Source organism: Acinonyx jubatus, chromosome A1 (assembly GCF_027475565.1).
Source record: "Acinonyx jubatus isolate Ajub_Pintada_27869175 chromosome A1, VMU_Ajub_asm_v1.0, whole genome shotgun sequence".
In the NCBI taxonomy this organism is placed as follows: Eukaryota; Metazoa; Chordata; class Mammalia; order Carnivora; family Felidae; genus Acinonyx; species Acinonyx jubatus.
The window spans coordinates 174721643-174743113 of NC_069380.1; the positions used below are offsets into that span (position 1 = coordinate 174721643).

The following is a 21471-nucleotide window of genomic DNA, read 5'->3' on the forward strand; positions in this document are numbered from 1 at the left end:
TTTAAATCAGAAATTTAGGGAATAAGAACTGTGTCCTGTCTTTAAATTCATTGTTAGAGCATAATACTGTACTTAGTCCCAGATACATGAATGATAATGAGCATCTCTCTCAGTATCAGGAGTCAGATTGATGTGTGAAACAGGTAAATCTGAAAGTTTCAGAGCATAAGATGTAATCTAATTAAGTATACATAGTTTACATCTTTCCCTTCATAATTGAAAATGGTTGACTTGGTTAAAAAAAAAAACAGCTTCTTAGCTGCGAGACTCATTTCTGTGTCCAGGTATTTTCAGAAATAAAGGTTTATAGTATTGGCTAAAATCATAGCACATTTGATGACCAATTCCTAAAAAAATACTCCGATGAACACATAGGAAGAGCATGACAGTCATAGAACATTTCTTTTCAAAATTAAGGGAGGTACTTGATGTCAAATTCTCAGAATGTCAGGTTCTATTCAGAAGGTATGAAAAGAAAAAAGACTTAGCCTGTGTATTTTTGCAAAAATGTCTTAAGGTTTTTTATTTTATATAGCGGTCCCAAATTTATTTTTACTTAGCAAACACTTATTTGTAATTTATTATATACTAATGATTTTTATTAGTGCTTTACAGATATTAAAATCCTCATAAAACCCTAAATATTTTCATGTTTTCATAAGAGCATGCTTTAAATGCTAAATTATGCTAAACATTAATTGCTAAATATCCATTTTTTCTCCAGTTTATTTAACAAAGGTAAGTTAGGCAACAAACTGCATTTAGTTTAAAATGATGAAGCTTTTAACCTCATATTTTTTAGTGAAAAATCACTGCTCAATGGTTGCACTAAAATAATATGTTGTAAAGGCTTAAGTATTTTAATAATGGACATTTAATAGAAAGACATTCTTTATTACATATGTTTGTGATACGGAGAAAAACAGAGACCTAGACAGAGAAAAGGAGGCTTACTTGATGTCACAAGCATTTATTTTGTCTTACTTGCTTTTACATAAAGCAATTACTTTGGAACTTTACAGCATATAGATTTGAAATGGATTTGGAATGATTATCCTTAAGAAGCATAATGCATCACGTTTTTTTTATGGGAGTTCTTAAAACTTCTCTATGTGGAGGGAGGTAAAATCTACCTCATATTTGTAGGGAAGGGGCTTTTACTTTTTCCAAAGTATTTTCTATCTTTATTGTTTTTCTTTTTGGTCCCTCTGAGGGCCTCTTTAGGTTTCTTGGGTGTAGGTACTGAGATTGTTCAGGTTTTGTTGTTTCTGCCTTTGCTTTGCAATTCTCTCACAATGACAGAATTACAACTAATTATCTCTCTGATATGTTTGATATATGTGAGGCTAGACAGTTCTCTGGAACTACTCAGGAAGACTCAAAACTTTATTCAAATGGGTATCTTATTTGATTATTGAATAGATAACTTTGAATAATAGATACTAATTTGAATGTTGAATAGATACCTATTCAAATAAGCATTTACCAGGGTGCCTGGGTGGCTCATCCACTGAGTTTCTCTTTTTGTTGTTAGGTTTTATTTATTTATCTTGAGAGAGCACATGAGCAGGGAGGGACAGAGAGAGAAACCCAAACAGGCTCCATGCTCTCAGCACAGAGTCCAATATGAGGCTTGAACTCATGAACCATGGGATCACAATCAAAGCCCAGCTGAAATCAAGAGTTGGACACTTAACTGACTCAGACACCCAGGCGCCCAAGCATCTGACTCTTGATCTCAGCTCAGGTCTTGATCTCAGGGTCCTGAGTTCAAGCCCTACTTTGGGCTCCGTGCTGGGCATGAAGACTACTTAAAAAAAAGGGGGGGGGGGCGGTATTTACCTATTGTATCCTGCCCTCTACTGTCTGTTCAGTAAACTAATACTGAGTGTTGTCCCTAAGTTATTTCTGACTTTAAAGGCTAATACAGCAGAAAATAAATTTTGCCTTTCATTTTACCTTTTGGTAGAACCAGTAGATTGTGATTATCTGACATATTGTGAACACCTTTTAGAGAATAATGCTCTGTATACATTTATTATTTGGAAGATGCAAGGGAAAATCTTTAGTATAGATTGTGTTCCTCACATTTGAATTAAACCAGATACACACACCTATAGTGTTACCCTTAGTGGACGTTCAGTAAATACCTGTTAAATAAAGAGACTTGGATTCTATTTCTAGCTTTGCTACTAAATAGACAGTTTTCCTACTCTGCTGTTCATACCCTTTTAGAACTCAACTGGTTGGCATTTTACTGGGATAAATTACAGAGCCGAAAAGTACAAGGAGTCAAAACACTGAATGTTTTAAGAGAAAACAGCTGGCAGTGACATGATGTGCTGTTCTGAAGGTAGAAGATGAGATCTCATGTTTGCCGCCTTGAGACAAAATGGCCAGTTTGGGGGGAGAGAGCATGGTTTAATCCAAGTGTCAAACCAGACACATTTGGCAGTATTAGTTCTGTCATCAGGAACATAGCTTGGTATAGGGTATAGAGATTGCCCAGGGACTGGAGTTATGAATAGCTCAAATTTGTTTGGCTCTGGGCCAGTAAGGGAGTGGTTAATTTCATGGCCTCTTTAGAACCATTTTGAGAATAATTTCTTTTAAATTAGTATTCTTTCTGCTCTTAAATATAGAACATTGAATTTTGATGTACACCCTCTCCTTCCCACCACTGTGTCATTTACTTTCCACCCACTCTTACCCAAGACTCCATCAAGCTTCAGTTTTCTTTTTACTTATTTTTCCATCTGTCAAACTATTTCTTACCTATGGCTCCATATAAGATTAAGAATGGCTCTGTATGTCAGTGTGAGATCAGTGATCCTAGGCCAGGTAAGTGTCTGGGTGCAAAAAACTTACATCACACTTGTTCTAGCTCTACTACTATGTGACGTTCTCTAAGGAGCTATGATGCCTTTTACAGCAACAGAGGAGTGGACTCTTGCCCTCTTTTTTCTGCTCCTTGTAGTCAGGAGTTTCTCCCTTGGTTCATTATCAAGGATCACCTGTTCAGTCCTATTTTCTCCAAAGAGTGAAGCCCTGATTTCTGACCTTCTCCCTCACTACTTTCAAAATAAGCTCCTGTATAGGTTTCAGAGAAAAGTATTTACACTTTCTTGACTGAAGTGCAGGGGATGCTCCTATGATTAGGTTTCTTCATATGGAGCCGGTGGTTTGACTATTCTTTGGACACCACAAAGCAGTCTTTCCCTTCTTGGGGATTTCTCAGTTCCTACTTTCTGGCTTCATATGTCCAGAGTCCTGAGAGTCCAGCTAATGTTGCTACTTCATTTTTCCTAATATCTTACCTCTCTTTATGTCATCCTTTGACTTTTTAAAATACTGCCGTTATTGTTTGATGAAACCCTTATTGCTTTTTTTCTGGGTAATTTTTAAAGTCATCCTGGGGAGAAGGCATAACTGAGTTGAAAAGAATTACTAACTTGTCAATGGACATTTTGGATAGAACCTTCTAATGTCCTCATTTGCTCTTGTAGTTCTAAAATAGGGAAATTTCAGGGGCCCCTGGGTGGCTCAGTCGGTTAGGCATCCAACTTCGGCTCAGGTCCTGATCTTGCGGTTCATGAGTTTGAGCCCTGCGTCGGGCTGTATGCTGACAGCTCAGAGCCTAGAGCCTGCTTTGGATTCCGTGTCTCCCGTGTCTCCCGTTTGCTCTCTGCCCCTCCCCCACTCATGCTCCGCCTGTCTCTGTCTCTCAAAAATAAATAAAAAACATTAAAAAAATTTTAAATAGGGAGATTTCAGAATGCAAGAATTAACTAGTAGGCGGGGCACCTGGGTGCTCATTTGGTTATTGATAGCAGCTCAGGTCTTGATCTCATGGTTTCAGGAGTTCAGTCTCTGTCAGGCTCTGCCCTGACTGCTCAGAACCTGCTTGAGATTCTCTCACTCTCTGCCCGTCCCTACTCACGCTCTGTTTTTCTCAAAATAAATGAATAAACTAAAAAAAAAAGAATGACTAGTAGGCAAACTTGTAGCTATAATTTTGATAAGTGAATCAAAGAGAACTGACCAGATCACTTTTAATACATTGTTTATAAATTTTGGTTTTCATATCAGCTTTTTATTTTTCTTCTCAGTCGCTTTAGGTCGTAACCAGCCTTTGAAAAAGGAGAAACCCAAATGGAAAAGTGATTATCCCATGACAGATGGACAACTGCGCAGCAAGAGGGATGAATTTTGGGATACTGCACCAGCTTTTGAAGGTCGTAAAGAGATTTGGGATGCCTTGAAGGCTGCAGCACATGCTTTTGAGAGCAATGATCATGAACTGGCACAAGCAATCATTGATGGTGCAAACATAACATTACCACATGGTAGGTTTGGTGGTCCTCAGGGACAAAGGGGAACATAATCAGCTCCTTTCTAATAACAAGAAACCAAATGGGAAGTGTTCATTTTACTTGCTGTGCATGATTCTCCTCCCTGCACACCCCCCCCCCCACCATCAAAGAGGAACATTTGTCTTTGCTTCTTTGTGGATTTACTTTGTGTGTGTGTATGTGTGTATTTTTTTTTTTTTAAGTAAGCTGTGCCCAACATAAGGCCTTGAACCCAAGACCCTGACATCAAGAGTCGCATGGTCCACTGACTGAGCCAGCTAGGTGCCCCAATATATGTATTTTTTAATATCTAAATATCTTGGGTATGCCTGGGTGGCTTAGTTGGTTGAGCATCCAACTCTATTTTGGCTCAGGTCATGGTCCCAGGGTTGTGGGATCAAGCCCTGCATGGGGCTCTGCACTGAGCACGGAGCCTGCTTGGGATTCTCTCTCCCTCTCTCCCTTTGCCCCTCTCCCCCACTTGTGTGCTTTCTCTTGCAAATAAATAAAAATGAAAGATTTAATATTTTTAATCTCATGAAAAAGAATGCTTAATAACCTGTATTTTCTAACTTACGTCCTCAGAAACTTCCTTGCTCTTCATCAAGGACCCTCCACCCCCTACCCCAATCTTTTAGAGCTTCTACTTTATTCCTTTCCTATGAGCACTAGAGAAGTAGTCTCAAATTTAGATCTCAGAAGCCTTAGAGACTCAGTGGATGCTTCTTTAGTCTTTATACTTTCTCATCAAGCCTATTTTTAGCAAAATGAAAAAAACTAAACATAGAAGTCACATGTTTTGAAGGACAGTTTTCTATGGTTGCAGGCCTGAGCATTATGAAGAACCTTTTTCTTTTGCTTAGGAATGTGACTCTAGGGACCACCATTAGCTTTGAGTATTTCCAGGAACACATATCTGCTGGACCCATGCACATCCTCTTGCTTGGTCTCTTTGATTAGAAACACTTCAAAATTTTTCATGGTATGCTGAGCTTTAAGTGTTAATTTTATACTGTATTTATAAAATTTTTCTCTTTAGTTTTTCAAATTAATATTTTTCCAAGTTAGTCCTGTATATAATCACCTGCGTTCTTCTGTATCCTTTTCTGTTCATTTATATCTTCATTGTTTCTTTTTCAATATCTCCCTTTTTGTCTACATTTTCAGAACACTGCTTTTCACTGTTTAATCATCTGCTTTATGTCCTTTGACTCCTTTTCAAATAAAGATATTTTAACTTTAATAAAGATAGTATCCTTCCCAGTTTTCCAAATCTCTGTTAATTTTCTGAACTAACTGTGCTTCCAAGAAACTTTTAAAAATACATATTCCAGGGGCACCTGGATGCCTCAGTCTGTTAAGTGTCCGACTTTGGCCCAGGTCATGATCTCACATGAGATCGAGCCCCACATTGGGCTCTCTGCTGTCACCACAGAGCCTGCTTCGGATCCTCTATCCCTGCCCCCCGCCTCTCTCTCTACCCCTTCCCCACTCATGTGTGCATTCTTTCTCTCTCTCTCTCTCTCTCTCTCTCAAAAATAATAAATTTAGGGGCGCCTGGGTGGCTTGGTAGGTTAAGCATCCAACTTCAGCTCAGGTCATGATCTCATGGTTTGTGAGTTCGAGCCCCACATCGGGCTCTGTGCTGGCAGCTCAGAGCCTGGAGCCTACTTCAGATTCTGTGTCTCCCTCTCTCTCTGCCCCACTGCTGCTCACATTCTGTCTCTGTCTCTCTAAAAAATAAACATTAAAAAAAATTTTTTTTAATAATAAATTTAAAAAAAATTTTTAAATACATATTCCATAGCTGTCCTGTTCTTCATTATGAAAGCTTATTAGCATAGGCTTGTGTTAATAACATTTATTGAGCATATAGGATCACTTTTTCTGCACAGATGGAAAAATTATCCTTCCTACATTTAAAAAATGTTTAATTGAATGTCATTTCAGTATGACTCTTTAGTCCTGATTTTCATGAATACCCTCTAAATTCTTTACCTCTTATAATAATTGGGGTGGTGGACATCATCTTGCTCTGTTACCTCTTTCAGTTCTATATCTTGTCTTCAGATACTAACTTTATGGGCACCTGGGTGGCTCAGTTGGGTAAGCATCTGACTCTTGAACTCGGCTCAGGTCTTAATGTACAGTTTGTGAGTTGAAGTCCTGTGTTGGGCTCTGTGCTGGGCGTGAAGCCTACTTTAAAAAAAAAAAAAAAAAGCTAGCTTTATATAAAGGAAAGAGTCTTCCTTTATAATTACTTCTTACATTCCTTCTGTTTTTAATACTTATAGCCTATATTTTTAGAGCAGTATTTATTGTTTGCATAGGTTTGCAAGTTGGGAGTAGGGGATTGGGGGTGGGAAAGAATAATTGTTTATCTGTGATTGCCTTAATGTAGAATAAGCCTGAGACCCAGAACCTTAGAACTTTGACTTCCCTTACTTTGTACTTATCATAGTTATCTATAGGAATATCTGATTGTGTTCTATAAATTATGGCCTGTTTACAGGTTCATGGAGACAAAGTACCTCTGTTTTATGTAAGGCAAGGGCCTATGCATTATTTTATTGGATATGGGCTCAGATCTCTTTGCTTATTCTCTGCTTTAGTATGAAGGAATCAAACTGATGTTTGATCTTTCCTTGTTCAAATGTCTAAAATAACTTTCTGGGTATTACTGTCATTGGTACCCTTGACTGAATTTCCTTGTTCATATCTGAAACTTAACAGTGTTTCTTGGGTGGACTTTTGAATTGTGTTCTGTCGTGTGCTCTAACTCACCATTAGTTTATAACTTAGCTATTTAGCTACATGATTTTACCTAGAAGTACTCAGTGGTGTTGCTGAAATTTAAGTTTAAGTGTTCTCATTTGTAAAATATGGATTATAACTACCTACCTCATAGGGTGGTTGTGTTGATTAAATGTGATAATAACACATATAAATTACTTACCATAGTCCAGAAGACATTTGATAAATAGTAGTGGTAATGGTTGTACTTCTTTTTTTTTTAATTTTTTAAATTAATTTATTTTTTATAATTTATAACCAAGTTAGTTAGCACATGGTGCAACGATGATTTCAGGAGTAGATTCATTCGTTAAGCCCCTTACCCATTTAGCCCATTCTCCCTCCAACAACCCCTCCAGCAACTCTCTATTGTCTATATTTAAGAGTTTCTTATGTTTTGTCCCCCTCCCCGTTTTTATATTATATTTGCTTCCCTTCCCTTAAGTTCATCTGTTTTGTATCGTAAAGTCCTCATATGAGTGAAGTCAGATATTTGTCTTTCTCTGACTAATCTCGCTTAGCATAATAGCCTCTAGTTCCATCCACATAGTTGCAAATGGCAAGATTTCATTATGATTCCTGAGTAATACTCCATTGTATGTATATACCACATCTTTATCCATTCATCCATCAATGGATATTTGGGATCTTTCCATACTTTGGCTATTGTTGATAGTGCTGCTATAAACATTGGGGTGCATGTGTCCCTTTGAAATGGCATACCTGTATCCCTTGGATAAATATTTCGTAGTGCAATTTCTGGGTCATAGGGTAGTTCTATGTTTTAATTTTTTGAGGAACCTCCATACTGTTTTTCAGAGTGGCTGCACCAGTTTGCATTCCTACCAGCAATGCAAAAGAGATCCTCTTTCTCTGCATCCTAAAATCATCTATTGTTGACTGAGTTGTTAATGTTAGCCATTCTGACAGGTATGAGGTGATATCTCAGTGTGGTTTTAATTTGTATTTCCCGGATGATGAGTGATGTTGAGCATTTTTTCATGTGCCAGTTGACCATCTGGATGTCTTCTTTGGAGAAGTGTCTATTCATGTGTTTTGCCCATTTCTTCACTGGTTATTTATTTTTGAGTATTGAGTTTGGTAAGTTCTCTAGAGATTTTGGATACTAACCCTTTATCTGATATGTCGTTTGCAAATATCTTGTCCCATTCCGTCGGTTGCCTTTTAGCTTTGCTGATTGTTTCCTTCGCTTTTTATTTTGATGAGGTCCCAATAGTTCATTTTTGCTTTGGTTTCTCTTGCCTCTGGAGATGTGTTGAGTAAGAAGTTACTGCAGCCAAGACAAAGAGGTTTTGCCTGCTTTCTCCTCTAGGCTTTTGATGGCTTCCTGTCTTAAATTTAGGTCTTTCATCCATTTGAGTTTATTTTTGTGTATGGTGTCATAAAGTGGTCTAGGTTCATTCGTCTGCATGTTGCTGTCCAGTTTTCCCAGCACCATTTGCTGAAGAGACTGTCTTTATTCCATTGGATATTCTTTCCTGCTTTATCAAAGATAAGTTGGCCATACGTTTGTGGGTTTCTGGGTTCTCTATTCTGTTCCATTGATGTGAGTGTCTGTTTTTGTACCAGTACCATACTGTCTTGATGATTACAGCTTTGTAATACAGCTTGAAGTCCAGGATCGTGGTGCCTCCTGCTTTGGTTTTCTTTTTCAATATTGCTTTGGCTATTCAGGGTCGTTTCAGGTTCCATATAAATTTTAGGATTGTTTGTTCTAGCTCTGTGAAGAATGCTGGTGTTATTTTGATATAGGTATTGCATTGAATATGTAGATTGCTTTGGGTAGTATTGACATTTTAACAACATTTGTTCTTCCTATCCAGGAGCATGAAATAATACTTTTCCATTTTTTTGTGTCTTCTTCAATTTCTTTCATAAGCTTTCTATAGTTTTCAGTGTATAGATTTTTTACCTCTTTGGTTAGATTTATTCCTAGGTATTTTATGGTTTTGGTGCAATTGTAAATGGGATCAATTCCTTGGTTTCTCTTTCTATTGCTTCATTATTGGTGTATAGGAATGCAACCGGTTTCTGTGCATTGATTTTATATCCTGCAACTTGGCTGAATTCATGGATCAGTTCTAGCAATTTTTTGGTAGAACCTTTTGGGTTTTCATATAGAGTATCATGTCATCTGCGAAGAGTGAAAGTTTGACCTCCTCCTGGTCGATTTGGATGTCTTTTATTTCTTTGTGTTGTCTGATTGCTGAGGCTAAGACTTCCAATACTGTGTTAAATAACAGTGGTGAGAGTGGGCATCCCTGTCTTACTCCTGACCTTAGGGGGAAAGCTCTCAGTTTTTCCCCACTGAGACTGATAGTAGTGGTGGGTCTTTCATATATGGTCTTTATGATCTTGAGGTATGATCCTATTGTCCCTACTTTCTTGAGGGTTTTTATTAAGAAAGGATGCTATATTTTGTCAAATGCTTTCTCTGCATCTATTGAGAGGATCATGTGGTTCTTGTCCTTTCTTTTATTGATGTTATGAATCACATTGGTTGTTTTCCAGATATTGAACCAGCCCTGCATCCCACATATAAATCCCATTTGGTAGTGGTAAATAATTTTTTTTAATGTATTTTTGGATCCGATTGGCCAGTATCTTGTTGAGGATTTTCGCGCCCGTGTTCATCAGGGAAATTGTTCTATAGTTCTCCTTTTTAGTGGGGTCTTTGTCTGGTTTTGGAATCAAGGTAATGCTGGCTTCATAGAAAGAGTTTGGAAGTCTTCCTTCCATTTCTATTTCTTGGAACAGCTTCAAGAGATTAGGTGTTAACTCTTCCTTAAATGTTTGGTAGAATTCCCCTGGAAAGCCATCTGGCCCTGAACTCTTGTTTTTTGGGAGATTTTTGATTACTAATTCGATTTCTTTACCAGTTATGGGTCTGTTCAAATGTTCTATTTCTTCCTGTTTCAGTTTTGGTAGTTTATATGTTACTAGGAATTTGTCCATTTCTTCCAGATTGCCCATTTCATTGGCATATAATTGCTCATAATATTCTCTTATTATTGTTTGTATTTCTGTTGTGTTGGTTGTGATCTGTCCTCTTTCATTCTTGATTTTATTTATTTAGGTCCTTTCCTTTTTCTTTTTGATCAAACTGGCTAGGGTTTATCAATTTTGTTAATTCTTTCAAAGAACCAGCTTCTGGTTTTGTTGATCTGTTCTGTTGTTTTTTTGGTTTCTGCTCTAATCTTTATTGCTTCCTGTGTTCTGTTGGTTTGGGGTTTTATTTGCTGTTCTTTTTCCAGCCCTTAAGGTGTAAGGTTAGGTTGTGTATCTCTGACCACCTTTCTTCCTTCTTTAGGAAGGTAACGGTTGTATTTCTTGACCTCTGACATTAACAAGTAAATTTGTTGTACCAAATCTTTAATTATAGAGTTTGTTCATTTTTCTGGATATATTATCTACTGATAACATCTTTTTCTGGCTTTTGGGAGATTGCCCATGGGCATATGCCTAATCGAATTTGGAGGTTGTGTTAACTCAATAGCTACAGGTTTATTAGACACCTAAACATTGAGGACATAGTTTAGTATCATCCATATCTGGGCCATCCCTATCCCTTTCATCTACATCTGTTAGTATTACCATAAGAGTATTGAACAATACTTAGATATTAGATTGACAATCTGAAGAGATCTTAGGCCATACACTCCTTTCTAAGATTCTTTCAGTCAAATCTCTCTCCTATCTTGTTTTCATCTCATCCTCTCTGTCTTCTCTTTCCATAATCTTATTATCTCAACCTATTCATATTATCTTCCCAATATAAATATTATAAAAAATTCTTCAACATTTGAAAACTATATGGAAATGTCTTTGTAAATGTTATTTGTATAGGTCTTGCTATCTTGTCTGTTATTTTAGGTTTTGTGTGTACAAAATAAGCAAGGATTATACACTTTTTGGTTTAAATTGTATTTAATATCTATGTTATATGCACAAAAATTATGTATTTCTCAATGGCTTTTGTTCCTATAAAATAACTATCTTTTTTCCTGAGTTGTTTTTGAAAGAAACAACCAAAACACATCCCACCACCCATTGCCTCTACCCCATGTTTCCTCCCTTATTTTCTTATAGTGGTTCCTTGAATGATTCTGTCCTTGTCTCAGTTCCAGTCTGCAGGTCATATTCATTATATTTTTGCCTTGTCCAAGTGCAAAATAATTCCGTGCTTCCTAATGATCTCCCTTTATTAATATCAGTGGTGTCTTTAGTTCATTACTCTCAAATGGCAGTAGGGAGAGTTAAGAGGGCGGTTGGTGTCATAACTACCTGGGAATATTATATGTATGCATATATTTTCACTCTGCAAATTGTGACTCAGATTGAGGATGATATGGACATGTATATTGTGGAAAAATCTTCCTAGTGATTCTCGTATCTGGCATCTCTTTTCTGTAGCCTTCTATCCTTTAAGAGCTTTATTTATTTATTTATTTTTAATTTTTTTTTTTAATGTGTATTTATTCTTGAGAGAGAGACGGAGCACGAGTGAGGAGAGGCAGAGAGAGGAGACCTAGAATCCCAAGCAGGCTCCAGGCTCTGAGCTGTCAGCACAGAACCTAACGCGGGGCTCAAACCCACGAGCCACGAAATCATTACCTGAGCTGAAGTTGGATGCTGAACTGACTGAGCCACCCAGGCACCCCAGAGCTTTATTTTTCATGATTTACACAACATTTTTTACTTATGGTCCTAAATTTCTTAAAGAATATCTCCTTTTTCTAACTGATTGCTATTTTGGCATTACCTAAAAATCATAAAAACATTCCTAACACAGTATTTTGCCACTAAAACTAGGTTACAGATTAAATGGCTTACCCAAATTAGCATAAACAGGTTTTTCCTTTTGTTTTTGTTTTTTTAAGGTGTGAGATGCCTGCCGGGCTCAGTTGGTAGAATGTGTGACTCTTGATCTTGGGGTTGTGAGTTGAGCCCCACATTGGGTGTAGAGATTAATTAAAAATAAAATTATTTATTATTATTATTATTATTATTATGTTTATTTATTTATTTTTGAGAGAGAGAGCACAAGCTGGGGAGGGGCAGAGAGAGAGGGAGTCAGCAAATCTGAATAAAGCAGGCTCCAGGCTCCAACCTGTCAGTGCAGAGTCCGACATGGGGCTTGAACTCAACGAGCTGTGAGATCATGACCTGAGTCAAAGTCGGACACTTAACCAACTGAGCCACTCAGGCGCCCTTTATTTTATTATTTTTTAAACTTTATTTAGAGAGAAAGAGAGCAGGGCACAAGCAGGGGAGAGAGAGAGAAAGAGAGGGAGGGAGGAGGAGGAAGAGGAGGAGAGAGAGAGAGAGAGAGAATGAGAATGAGAATGAGAATGAGAATGAGAATGAGAATGAGAATGAATCCTAAGCAGGCTTGTGCTGTCAGCACAGAGACCAAAGTGGGGCTTGAACCCATGAACCATGAGATCATCACCTGAGCTGAAATCAGGAGTCACTTGCTTAACTGAGCCACCCAGGCACCCAAAAAATAACATATTTTTTAAAAGGTGGTTTTTACTTCTTATTTTTCACAGAATCTGGCTCATAGTTTGTTTCAGAAACAGTATCTGTTTTATAAAGATGAGCATTTAATGCTTTTTAGAATTATTATATAGAAGATTAAAACGATTTTTAAAATTGGCTACTCCCTCTTCCTACCTTCTAATTTTTTAGAAAGGGTTATTTCTTTAGCATCTACAGTTAGTATGGTTTCCATCTTCCTTCCAATTCAAATGTAAAAGCTCCCCTCTTAACCTTTCTTGTATAAAAGGAGTAGCTGCTCACTGTTATTCAAACATGCACTTTTCTCTTACTTATAGACTTAACTCCAACTTTATTATTCTTGTGACTAAACATTGGCAGGTGTTCAGTTATGCTTTTCAAGGTCCATTTCTTTTGTCCTTTTTCATGCTTAGGGATATGGGAGGTATAAAAGGGTAATTCTTTAAAAACTTTTTAAAATCACCTTCAAAATACAGGTTGCCCAGAATTTTTTTTTTCCTTTTTCCTGGTCTTATCTCAAAATATATCAAATGTGAATAGATCAAACTATGTATAATGCAATGTAAGTTTTTAAACGTCAAGGCACTTATAAGTAGCTTAAATAGAGCATTTCTATGTAGAGGGAGCCCACATGATGAAAAGAACACCTGGACTGAGAATCAAGAGTAATAAAATACTAATAACTCGTGATGGTTTGAACTGATGTTATATAATCCTCATGCCTATAATAATCACCTACAACAACCCCCGTTTTAAAAAATGAGGAAAATGAAACACAGAGAGGTTGTGTCCTTTTTCCAAGTTAGAAGTCATGGAATTGAAATTGGGATTTGAACTCAAGTCCTGGATTTAACAGTAACAAAGCAATTGAATAACACCATCAAGTCATTTCATCTCTGTTTTTTGTTGAGTGACCACACAAGTAATCTTCAATGTTAATTCCATTTTTAATCTCTCCCACACTATATAGAATACTTTGAAACCAGGGCACCTGACTGACTCAGTCAGTGGAGCCTGTGACTCTTGATCTTGGGATTGTGGATTCAAGCCCCATGTTGGGTGTAGAGATCACTTAAAATCTTTAGAAAAAAACAAAAACAACCCCCGCCCCCAAACGGTATACTTCTATTAACACTAAAGAGAAACAAGTGGATTCTCAAGACATGGGTAGGCAGGATGCATATGTGTAGGCCTTGTTTCTGTTTCCCTTAAGTGAGAGTCCCGTTAAGAAGCAGATCATGGGGCGCCAGAGTGGGTCAGTTGGTTTAAGCTGAAGTCAGTTGACTTCAGCTGAGGTCATGATCTCATAGTATGTGAGTTTGAGCTCCACATCAGGCTCTGCGATAGCAGTGTGGAGCCTACTTGGCATTCTTGTTCTCTCCTCTCTTCCTGCCCCTCCCCTGCTCGCGTTTTTCTCTCTCTCTCTCGAAATAAATAAACTTAAATAAAAAAAGAAGCAGTGCATGAATTCTGGGTTATTTAAAGGTCCCTATAGAGGTGCCTAGGTGGCTCAGTTGATTGTGTCTGACTCTTGATTACAGCTCAGGTCATGGGGTTGAGCCCTGTGCTGGGCTCCACGATGAGCATGGAGCCTGCTTGAGATTCGCTCACTCTCTCCCTCTGCCTTTTTTTTTTTTAATGTTTATTTTGAGAGAGAGACACTGCAAGCAGGGGAGGGACAGAAAGAGAGGGGGACAGAGGAGCTTGAAGCAGGCTCTGTGCTGACAGCAGAGAGCCTGATGTGGGGCTCGAACTCACAAACAGTGAGATCATGACCTGAGCCAAAGTCAGATGCTTAACCAACTGAGCCACCCAGGTGTCCCAGAATTTGTCTTTTAATAAGCTTAATTGATAAATTTGTCATCAACATAAAGCTTAAGAATGAAAGCATGAAGACATTACACATACATGGAGACAGAGGATTTTCTCCAGACTATTGTGTTTAGAAATGAAACAGGAAATTAATATAGGATCTGTTGAATGACTAACCATAAGTTAATAGTATATTAATATATTAATTAATGATTTCCACTCTATCCTCGAAGAAACAAAAATGATTTGGAGTTATAAAATGTAAACTTACCCGGGGCGTTATGGGTGGCTCAGTTGGTTAAGCATCCGACTTGATTTCAGCTCAGGTCATGATCTCACGGTTTGTGGCTCGGAGACTGCTTGGGATTCTGTCTCTCCCTCTCTCTCTGCCCCTCCCCTGCTTGCTCTCTGTCTCAAGATAAATAAAAATAAATTTAAAAAATAAAATAAAATGTAAACTTAACCATTCTTCTGTTTCTGTCACCCCCCCCCCTTTTTTTTCAATTAGAGTGACAAAGGCCTTGAAATAGTGGAGGTAAGAGATTGTCCCTGTGTCAGTAGGCTTCTCTGAAGATCATTGGCCCCTTAAATATGTGACAAAATGTTGCGCAAGCTCTTAATCATGGTTTAGCTATCAGATGGCTTGAGCAATGTACACAAGCTAAGCCACCTTTCACATGCTTGCTAGAAGACAGAGAGAGAGGGAGAGACAGAATCCCAAGCAGGTTCCATATTAGACTTGGTGCTTCTGAATGCTACCGTCTTAATAGCTAACTTGGTAGCATCTCCTAGTGTTTGACTGCCAGATATAAGCTTAATATAATTCCCAGGAAAGTGTTGTTTGCATGAGAGCTTGACATTAGTTAGTCCTAAAAGACCACTCATATTTGAATGAAGGGTAATTTTGATGGCCCTTTTGACATTGCGATTCAGGTTTGTAGAGGATCCCATGAGGCATAACGCATTGGACTCGAACTCTGTGAAGGTTTGATGCTTTGTGATGCTGCTGTGAGTGAGCTCTCCCCTGTAAATCTGGTTCTGAGATTTAAAACTTGTGTGAGAAGGGAACCAACATTGTTTTCAATGGGTTTATTATATGTATTAGGCAATTTTGCATGAGTTTTATTATTTAATCCTTATGACAGTTCTGAGATAGATACTATAGTCCTTGGGGAAACAGATTGAATATATCCAAAGTTAGTGTCTAAATTAAAATTTGAGTATGATCAACTCCAAAGCTGCTACTCCTTGCATCAGATTCACTACTTCTCCAGTCTTCTGGTCCTCCATTAGACTTGACAGTAGGCTTCCTAAATCATAGGATGAACCTAGTGTTTTGTTCCTGTACAGTCTTTCTGTTATTTCTGTGCTTCTATCCAACTTCATTAGGCCTTCCTTTGCCATAAGAAGTCACATTTGTTGAAAAAGAGTTTGTGCCTTTTGGGTCAGTTCGAAAAGAGAAATCAGGGAAAAAAAAAAAGGAAGGAAGGAAGGAAGGAGAAGAAAAGAAAGGAAAAGAAAGAAAGAAGGAAGGAAGGAAAGAAAAGAAAGAAAGAAAGAAAGAAAGAAAGAAAGAAAGAAAGAAAGAAAGAAAGAAAGAAAGAAGAAAGAAAAGAAAGAAAGAAGAGAAGTTCAGAATAAAGACAGTATTTCTACAAGCTTTGGAAGAGACCCCCAATGTGACAAAAGCCTTGTAGTTCCAGGACATTGCCCGCTTAGTTAATTTTGGGAGGACAGTTTTCTGTATCAGATTGTCAGTGTATTTTGAATATTAAAATTTCAACTGTATTGAGGTATATTGAAGTATACTAACAGCACATATTTTTAAATTTTTTTTAATGTTTATTTTTGAGAGACAGACAGAGCATGAGCGGGGGAGGGACAGAGAGAGAGGGAAACACAGAATCCGAAGCAGACTCCAGGCTCTGAGCTGTCAGCACAGAGCCCAATGCAGAGCTCGAACTCACAGACTGTAAGATCATGACCTGAGCTGAAGTCGGATGCTTAACCAACTAAGCCACCCAGGCGCCCCAAGTGTACAACTTGATCAGCTTTGGCATGTATACACCATGAAACCATCATCACAAGATAACCTTTCGTATCTCCAGAAGTTGCCTAATGTAAAAATTTATTTTTAACTTTTACAAATTTGTTCATGTAGGGGCACCTGGGTGGCTCAGTCAGTTAAGTGTGTCTGACTTCAGCTTAGGTCATGATCTCACAGTTCGTAAGTTCAAGCCCTGCATCAGGCTCTATGGTGACAGCTCAGAGCCTGCTTTGGATCCTCCATCCCCCTCTCTGTCTGGTTTTTCCCTGCACGCACGCTCTCTCTCTCACTCTCTCTGTCTCTCAAACATTAAAAAAATAAAAAAAAAAAATTGTTCATGTTGCTATGTGAGTCTCAGGTAGTAAAAACATTAAGACTGACTGCATGCAGTCTTATAGGAGTGAGCATAGAGGGATAAGCAGTGAGGCCTCTGAATGAAAGGCTGAAAAAGGCCTCTTTTTTTTTAACCTGAAACATTGCTTGAGAAAGAGTTCTGGCATTTAGTAAAGCTATTCTTATTATTTGGCATATAATCTAGTTTTATCTTTTTAATTTTCTTGTGAAGTATTTTAAAATACTTCATAAAATAACCATAGAAAACAGTTGACCAAGGAAAAGAGAATATCTGCACAAGTCATCTAGACAGAAGGTAAATAAAAACTTGAGAAAATATGTATGAAATTAGGACACAAGGTGGAGCCTTGGCAGCTTTCTTTCTATCATGGGGAGATTTCAGGGCTTCCTGACCTGGGGAGGTGATACCCTGGCAGTTGTCTATCCTGGTGGCCATCTGTCCCTCCTAGGGCTTGAAGCCTGTGATAGGTTTGTGAGGAGAAGGGAAAAAAGACAGGAGCATCCTTGCACTGAGACTGCTTGGTGAGCAGTGTAAGCAAGCCTGACCAGAACTTCTTTAGAACTAGTGAATTTGCTAAATGAACCATACCCTCAGGGTCCAGTGGGCAGTGAGTAAAAACCTAGAAATTGCAAATGCAAACATAGCTAAAAGTGATTTTAGAAAGGTAGAAAAATGCCTACATTATTGACATTCAAAGTGGTTATTTCCTTCTTGTGTTTAAACGTACAGGCTTTCTTTAAGTAACACTCTCCATCTTGCAACTTTGCCCTGTTGTTCATACATTCCTCACATATGGTAGGTGAGACAGTGACAGTAATAGGTCCATTTTGTCACTACATTTGGTGGCCTCACAACACTGAAATTTAGTCACCGTTTTCTTTTGCCTCATCTTCCAGTTCCTTCTTGGATCTTACATTGTTCATATCATTGGCAGTTGTGTTGGTGGGCTGCATTTGGACTCTTGGCTTCTTGCTCCTTGTGATTCATGTTTGACTTTTCATCCCTCTAAAAGTTTCCTCTTCATGGGGCACCTGAGTGGCTCAGTCGGTTGAGCGTTTGACTTCAGCTCAGGTCATGATCTCGCGGTCTATGAGTTCGAGCCCTGTGTTCGGACTCTGTGCTAACAGCTCAGAGCCTGGAGCCTACTTCGAATTCTGTGTCTCCTTCTCTTTCTGCCCCTCTCCTATTCACACTCTGTCTCCCTCTCTCACTCTCTCTCAAAAATAAATAAACATTAAAAAAATTTTTTAATTTTCCTCTGCCTTCCCTCCTCCCCCCCGCCCCCACCCATGTCCATTTCTTTCTTTCCATTAGCCATATCACTTGGGAACCCAGCCCTGGAGTTTTACCCCTATGTTACACATTTACTTCTTCAGGAATGAGATTATTTCAGTCTATCACTTATTGTGTCTGACCCTGGACAAGTTCTTTCTCTCTGCTTCAATTTTCTCATTTGTAGAATGAGTGGAATAGACTGGCCATAGAGGGCTATTGTGAGGATTAAATGTTAATGTGTGAGAAGTGCTTAGAGCTAGAGCGAATGTCTGCTTTTATGTTCAAACCTGTACATCTGAGATTATTACTCTACAAGCTGCTCTTAACCCTTTTCCCAGTATGCCTTTTCAGTTACCTGCACATAATTCAGTTGAAGTATCTCGCTGAACCTGAAGCAGTTAAGAAACTAAGCAAAAAATCTTGTAACCCTAAGTTCTCTGTCACTCTCATTTCCTATTTAGGTGATTCTTTCCTTTTTCTTTTCCATCATCCATAACCACTCGATAGGTCTGGCCAGTGACCATATTCTCTCAGATCCAATTCTTTCCATTGCTGTAGTCAGGCAGTCATTTCAGCAGGTTCCCCCTGATACCAGGCATTGTCTCTTTATACAAATGATAAAATAGCCTTCAGCCTTTTGTTGTTCACTAGCCTAACCCTAGCACCTGGAACATTGCTTGGCATGTAACAGCCACTCAGTATCTGCTGGATCATGTACTGTATCATGTACTGTATCAGCCACCTCCGGTTACTTCCTACATTACGAAGTCTAAAGTCCCAAATCTTTCTATCAGGTTGCCACTGTTTCTGTCTATCTAGTCATTTCACATCATCGATTCTCTGTTCTACCTTAGCAAAATCACTTGCTATTTCCTGCTTACCTTGTACTAATTCTTGTTGTCTTATCGTTCCTATTTCTTGAGATGCCCTTTCCGTGTCCTGCCCGGAACACACTCTTTCTTCAGAATTTCTCCTCCTTTGCTCTGTTAACTTTAGTCACTCTTCTGTTGTGTGATGTCTCAGCTTTTGTTTGATTTTCAATGTGTCAATTTATACTTAAAATCTCTGGTGGGTTTGCTGTATCTGCTTACCTCAATTAGAAGTTTCTGGGGATCTAGGACAGTGTTGGCTCTCTTGTAACCTTTTCTCCCTAGGGTCTTACACTCTTCCACGTGTTTAGTAAATGTACCTGCAACAACTCTGTGGACTGTGAAGATTCTTTTCTAGTAGTCCTTGTAAAGTCCTACAAAGGTGTGTTAGAGATCACTATTAGAGCATTGTGTCTTTAGAGATTTAGGGCTAATAAACAATGGAGGATTGGGAGTGTATTGTTCAAAACTCTGGGCCTACAGAGAAGGCATTCTGCTCTGAGCAGGTAATTCTGGGGTAATATTCAGCTGTGGGCTATATATATTGTCAGCAATGATTGTTTTTAATGATAACTTATGATCCCAGATATTTGGGGAGAAAATAACCAATAAAACTATAGCTTAAAGTATAACAAAATCATATCTGACTTCCCCTATTTAGTTATTTAGAGCATGTTTGTAACTCAGATTATAATTTGACAAAAGTGAGGAAAAGAGTAAATCAGAAAACTTCATGTTAACGAAATGCAAGTTACCTTTCCCAAAATATTAAAATATGGAAGCTAAGCAATACGAAGCTGGATAGCTTATTTCCAGCATCATAGACATGAGTGCTGCCTGAGCTAGAATAAGAAGATATGCCATCTACTGGCATCACTTCCATGGAATTTTTATTCTCACCGATTTAAGTCTGAAAACTGAAGTTCTGACTTGTTGGGCTGAAGGGCAGAAGGGAAGACTGCATTCCAGGGGCACCCGGCTGGCTCAGTCAATAAAGCATGCAACTCTTGATCTTAGGACTGTGAATCTGAGCCCCACATTGGGGGTAGAGTATACTTTAAAAATAAATAAAATCTCTTCCTTTATGATATTATCTTAAAAAGGTGGGGGAGGGAGAGAAATGAGTGAATGAATTGGCAGAAGATGCCTGAAATTAGCATTTTGTTTTTTAATTTTGTTTTTTTAAGTTTATTTATTTACTTTGACCAAACTGACACAAGCAGAGAAGGGGCAGAGAGAAGGAGAGACAGAATCCCAAGCAGGCTCCATGCCATCAGTGCAGAGCGCAATTTGGGACTTGAACCCACAAACCATGAGGTCACAACCTGAGCTGAGACCAAGAGTCGGACGCTCAACTGACTGTGCCACCCAAGTGCCCCTGAAATTAGTTTTAAGAAAAAGAGAGAAGGGGCGCCTGGGTGGCCCAGTTGGTTGAGCATCCGACTTCAGCTCAGGTCATGATCTCGCTGTCCGTGAGTGAGTTCAAGCCCCATATCGGACTCTGTACTGACAGCTCGGAGCCTGGAACCTGCTTCGGATTCTGTCTCCCTCTCTCTCTGCCCCTCCCCCACTCATGCCCCCTCTCTCTCTCTCTCTCTCTATCAAAAATAAATAAACGTTTAAAAAAAGAGAGAGAGAAGTCTGCTATCTATGGCATAGGGGCATTCAGATGTAAAAAGAGCCAAAGTACCTATTTGATTGTATGTTTGTTTTGAGATTGGCATGCACTCCTGTTGTAGCAATGTACAAAAGCTGCTATGACATCTCTTGTCCTTTTCTAAAGAGCTGTCTTTCAGTCTGGACATGGTTCTGCTTGCCATTTGACTGCTTTTGTTTGCAGACCTGCTATTTTATATCTGTCATGGCACTGACGACAAAGCAGCACATGCAAACCTGGAAACCACTTTAGAGATTTTCTCCTGCCTCATTTTGCTGAGTGAGAAGCGTATTTCAGGTTAAAGAATATTGCTTAAGGTTGCACAGCTAGTTAATAGCAAGGCTGGGAGTTTCATCTTGGTCTCTAGATTTCGAAGGTAATGATTTGGAATGGGGCTCCTCTAAAAGAATGTTTTTCTAGCAGAACAGTTATGTAGATATGCTCTGGTACTGAGGCTGACCATACTAACCCCACCCCCCCAGCAATATCAGTGGGATATATATCTGAGGTGTTTCCTTAATAGAGGTGATGGGTCTTTAGTGAACTCTCCATGTTCTCTCTCCTAGTTCTCCTGGTGGCCAGCCCAGCTGGAAGACACTAGTAGATTTCTTTGCCTCAGGACTAGGCTATATAAATAGTGAAGTTTGCACAACTGACTCTACCATTATTTATAAATAGCATTGGTACTGCAACTGTGCTTGAAGTGTATCCATTTCTGCAATGTCCTAGCATTCGCATTAATTAGTGAACAACACAGAGGCTGAATGATA

General features: G+C 38.6%; 1 protein-coding gene across 1 annotated transcript in view; it reads left to right on the forward strand.

The window, feature by feature from the left end:
* The window catches only part of UBTD2 (ubiquitin domain containing 2), a 62416-nt gene that overhangs the window by 36808 nt on the left and 4137 nt on the right, over positions 1 to 21471 (forward strand). Inside the window, exon 2 of the mRNA XM_027034502.2 lies at positions 4110 to 4346. Coding sequence (XP_026890303.1) covers positions 4110 to 4346 — 237 coding nt within the window. The remainder of the gene's footprint in view (positions 1 to 4109; positions 4347 to 21471) is intronic.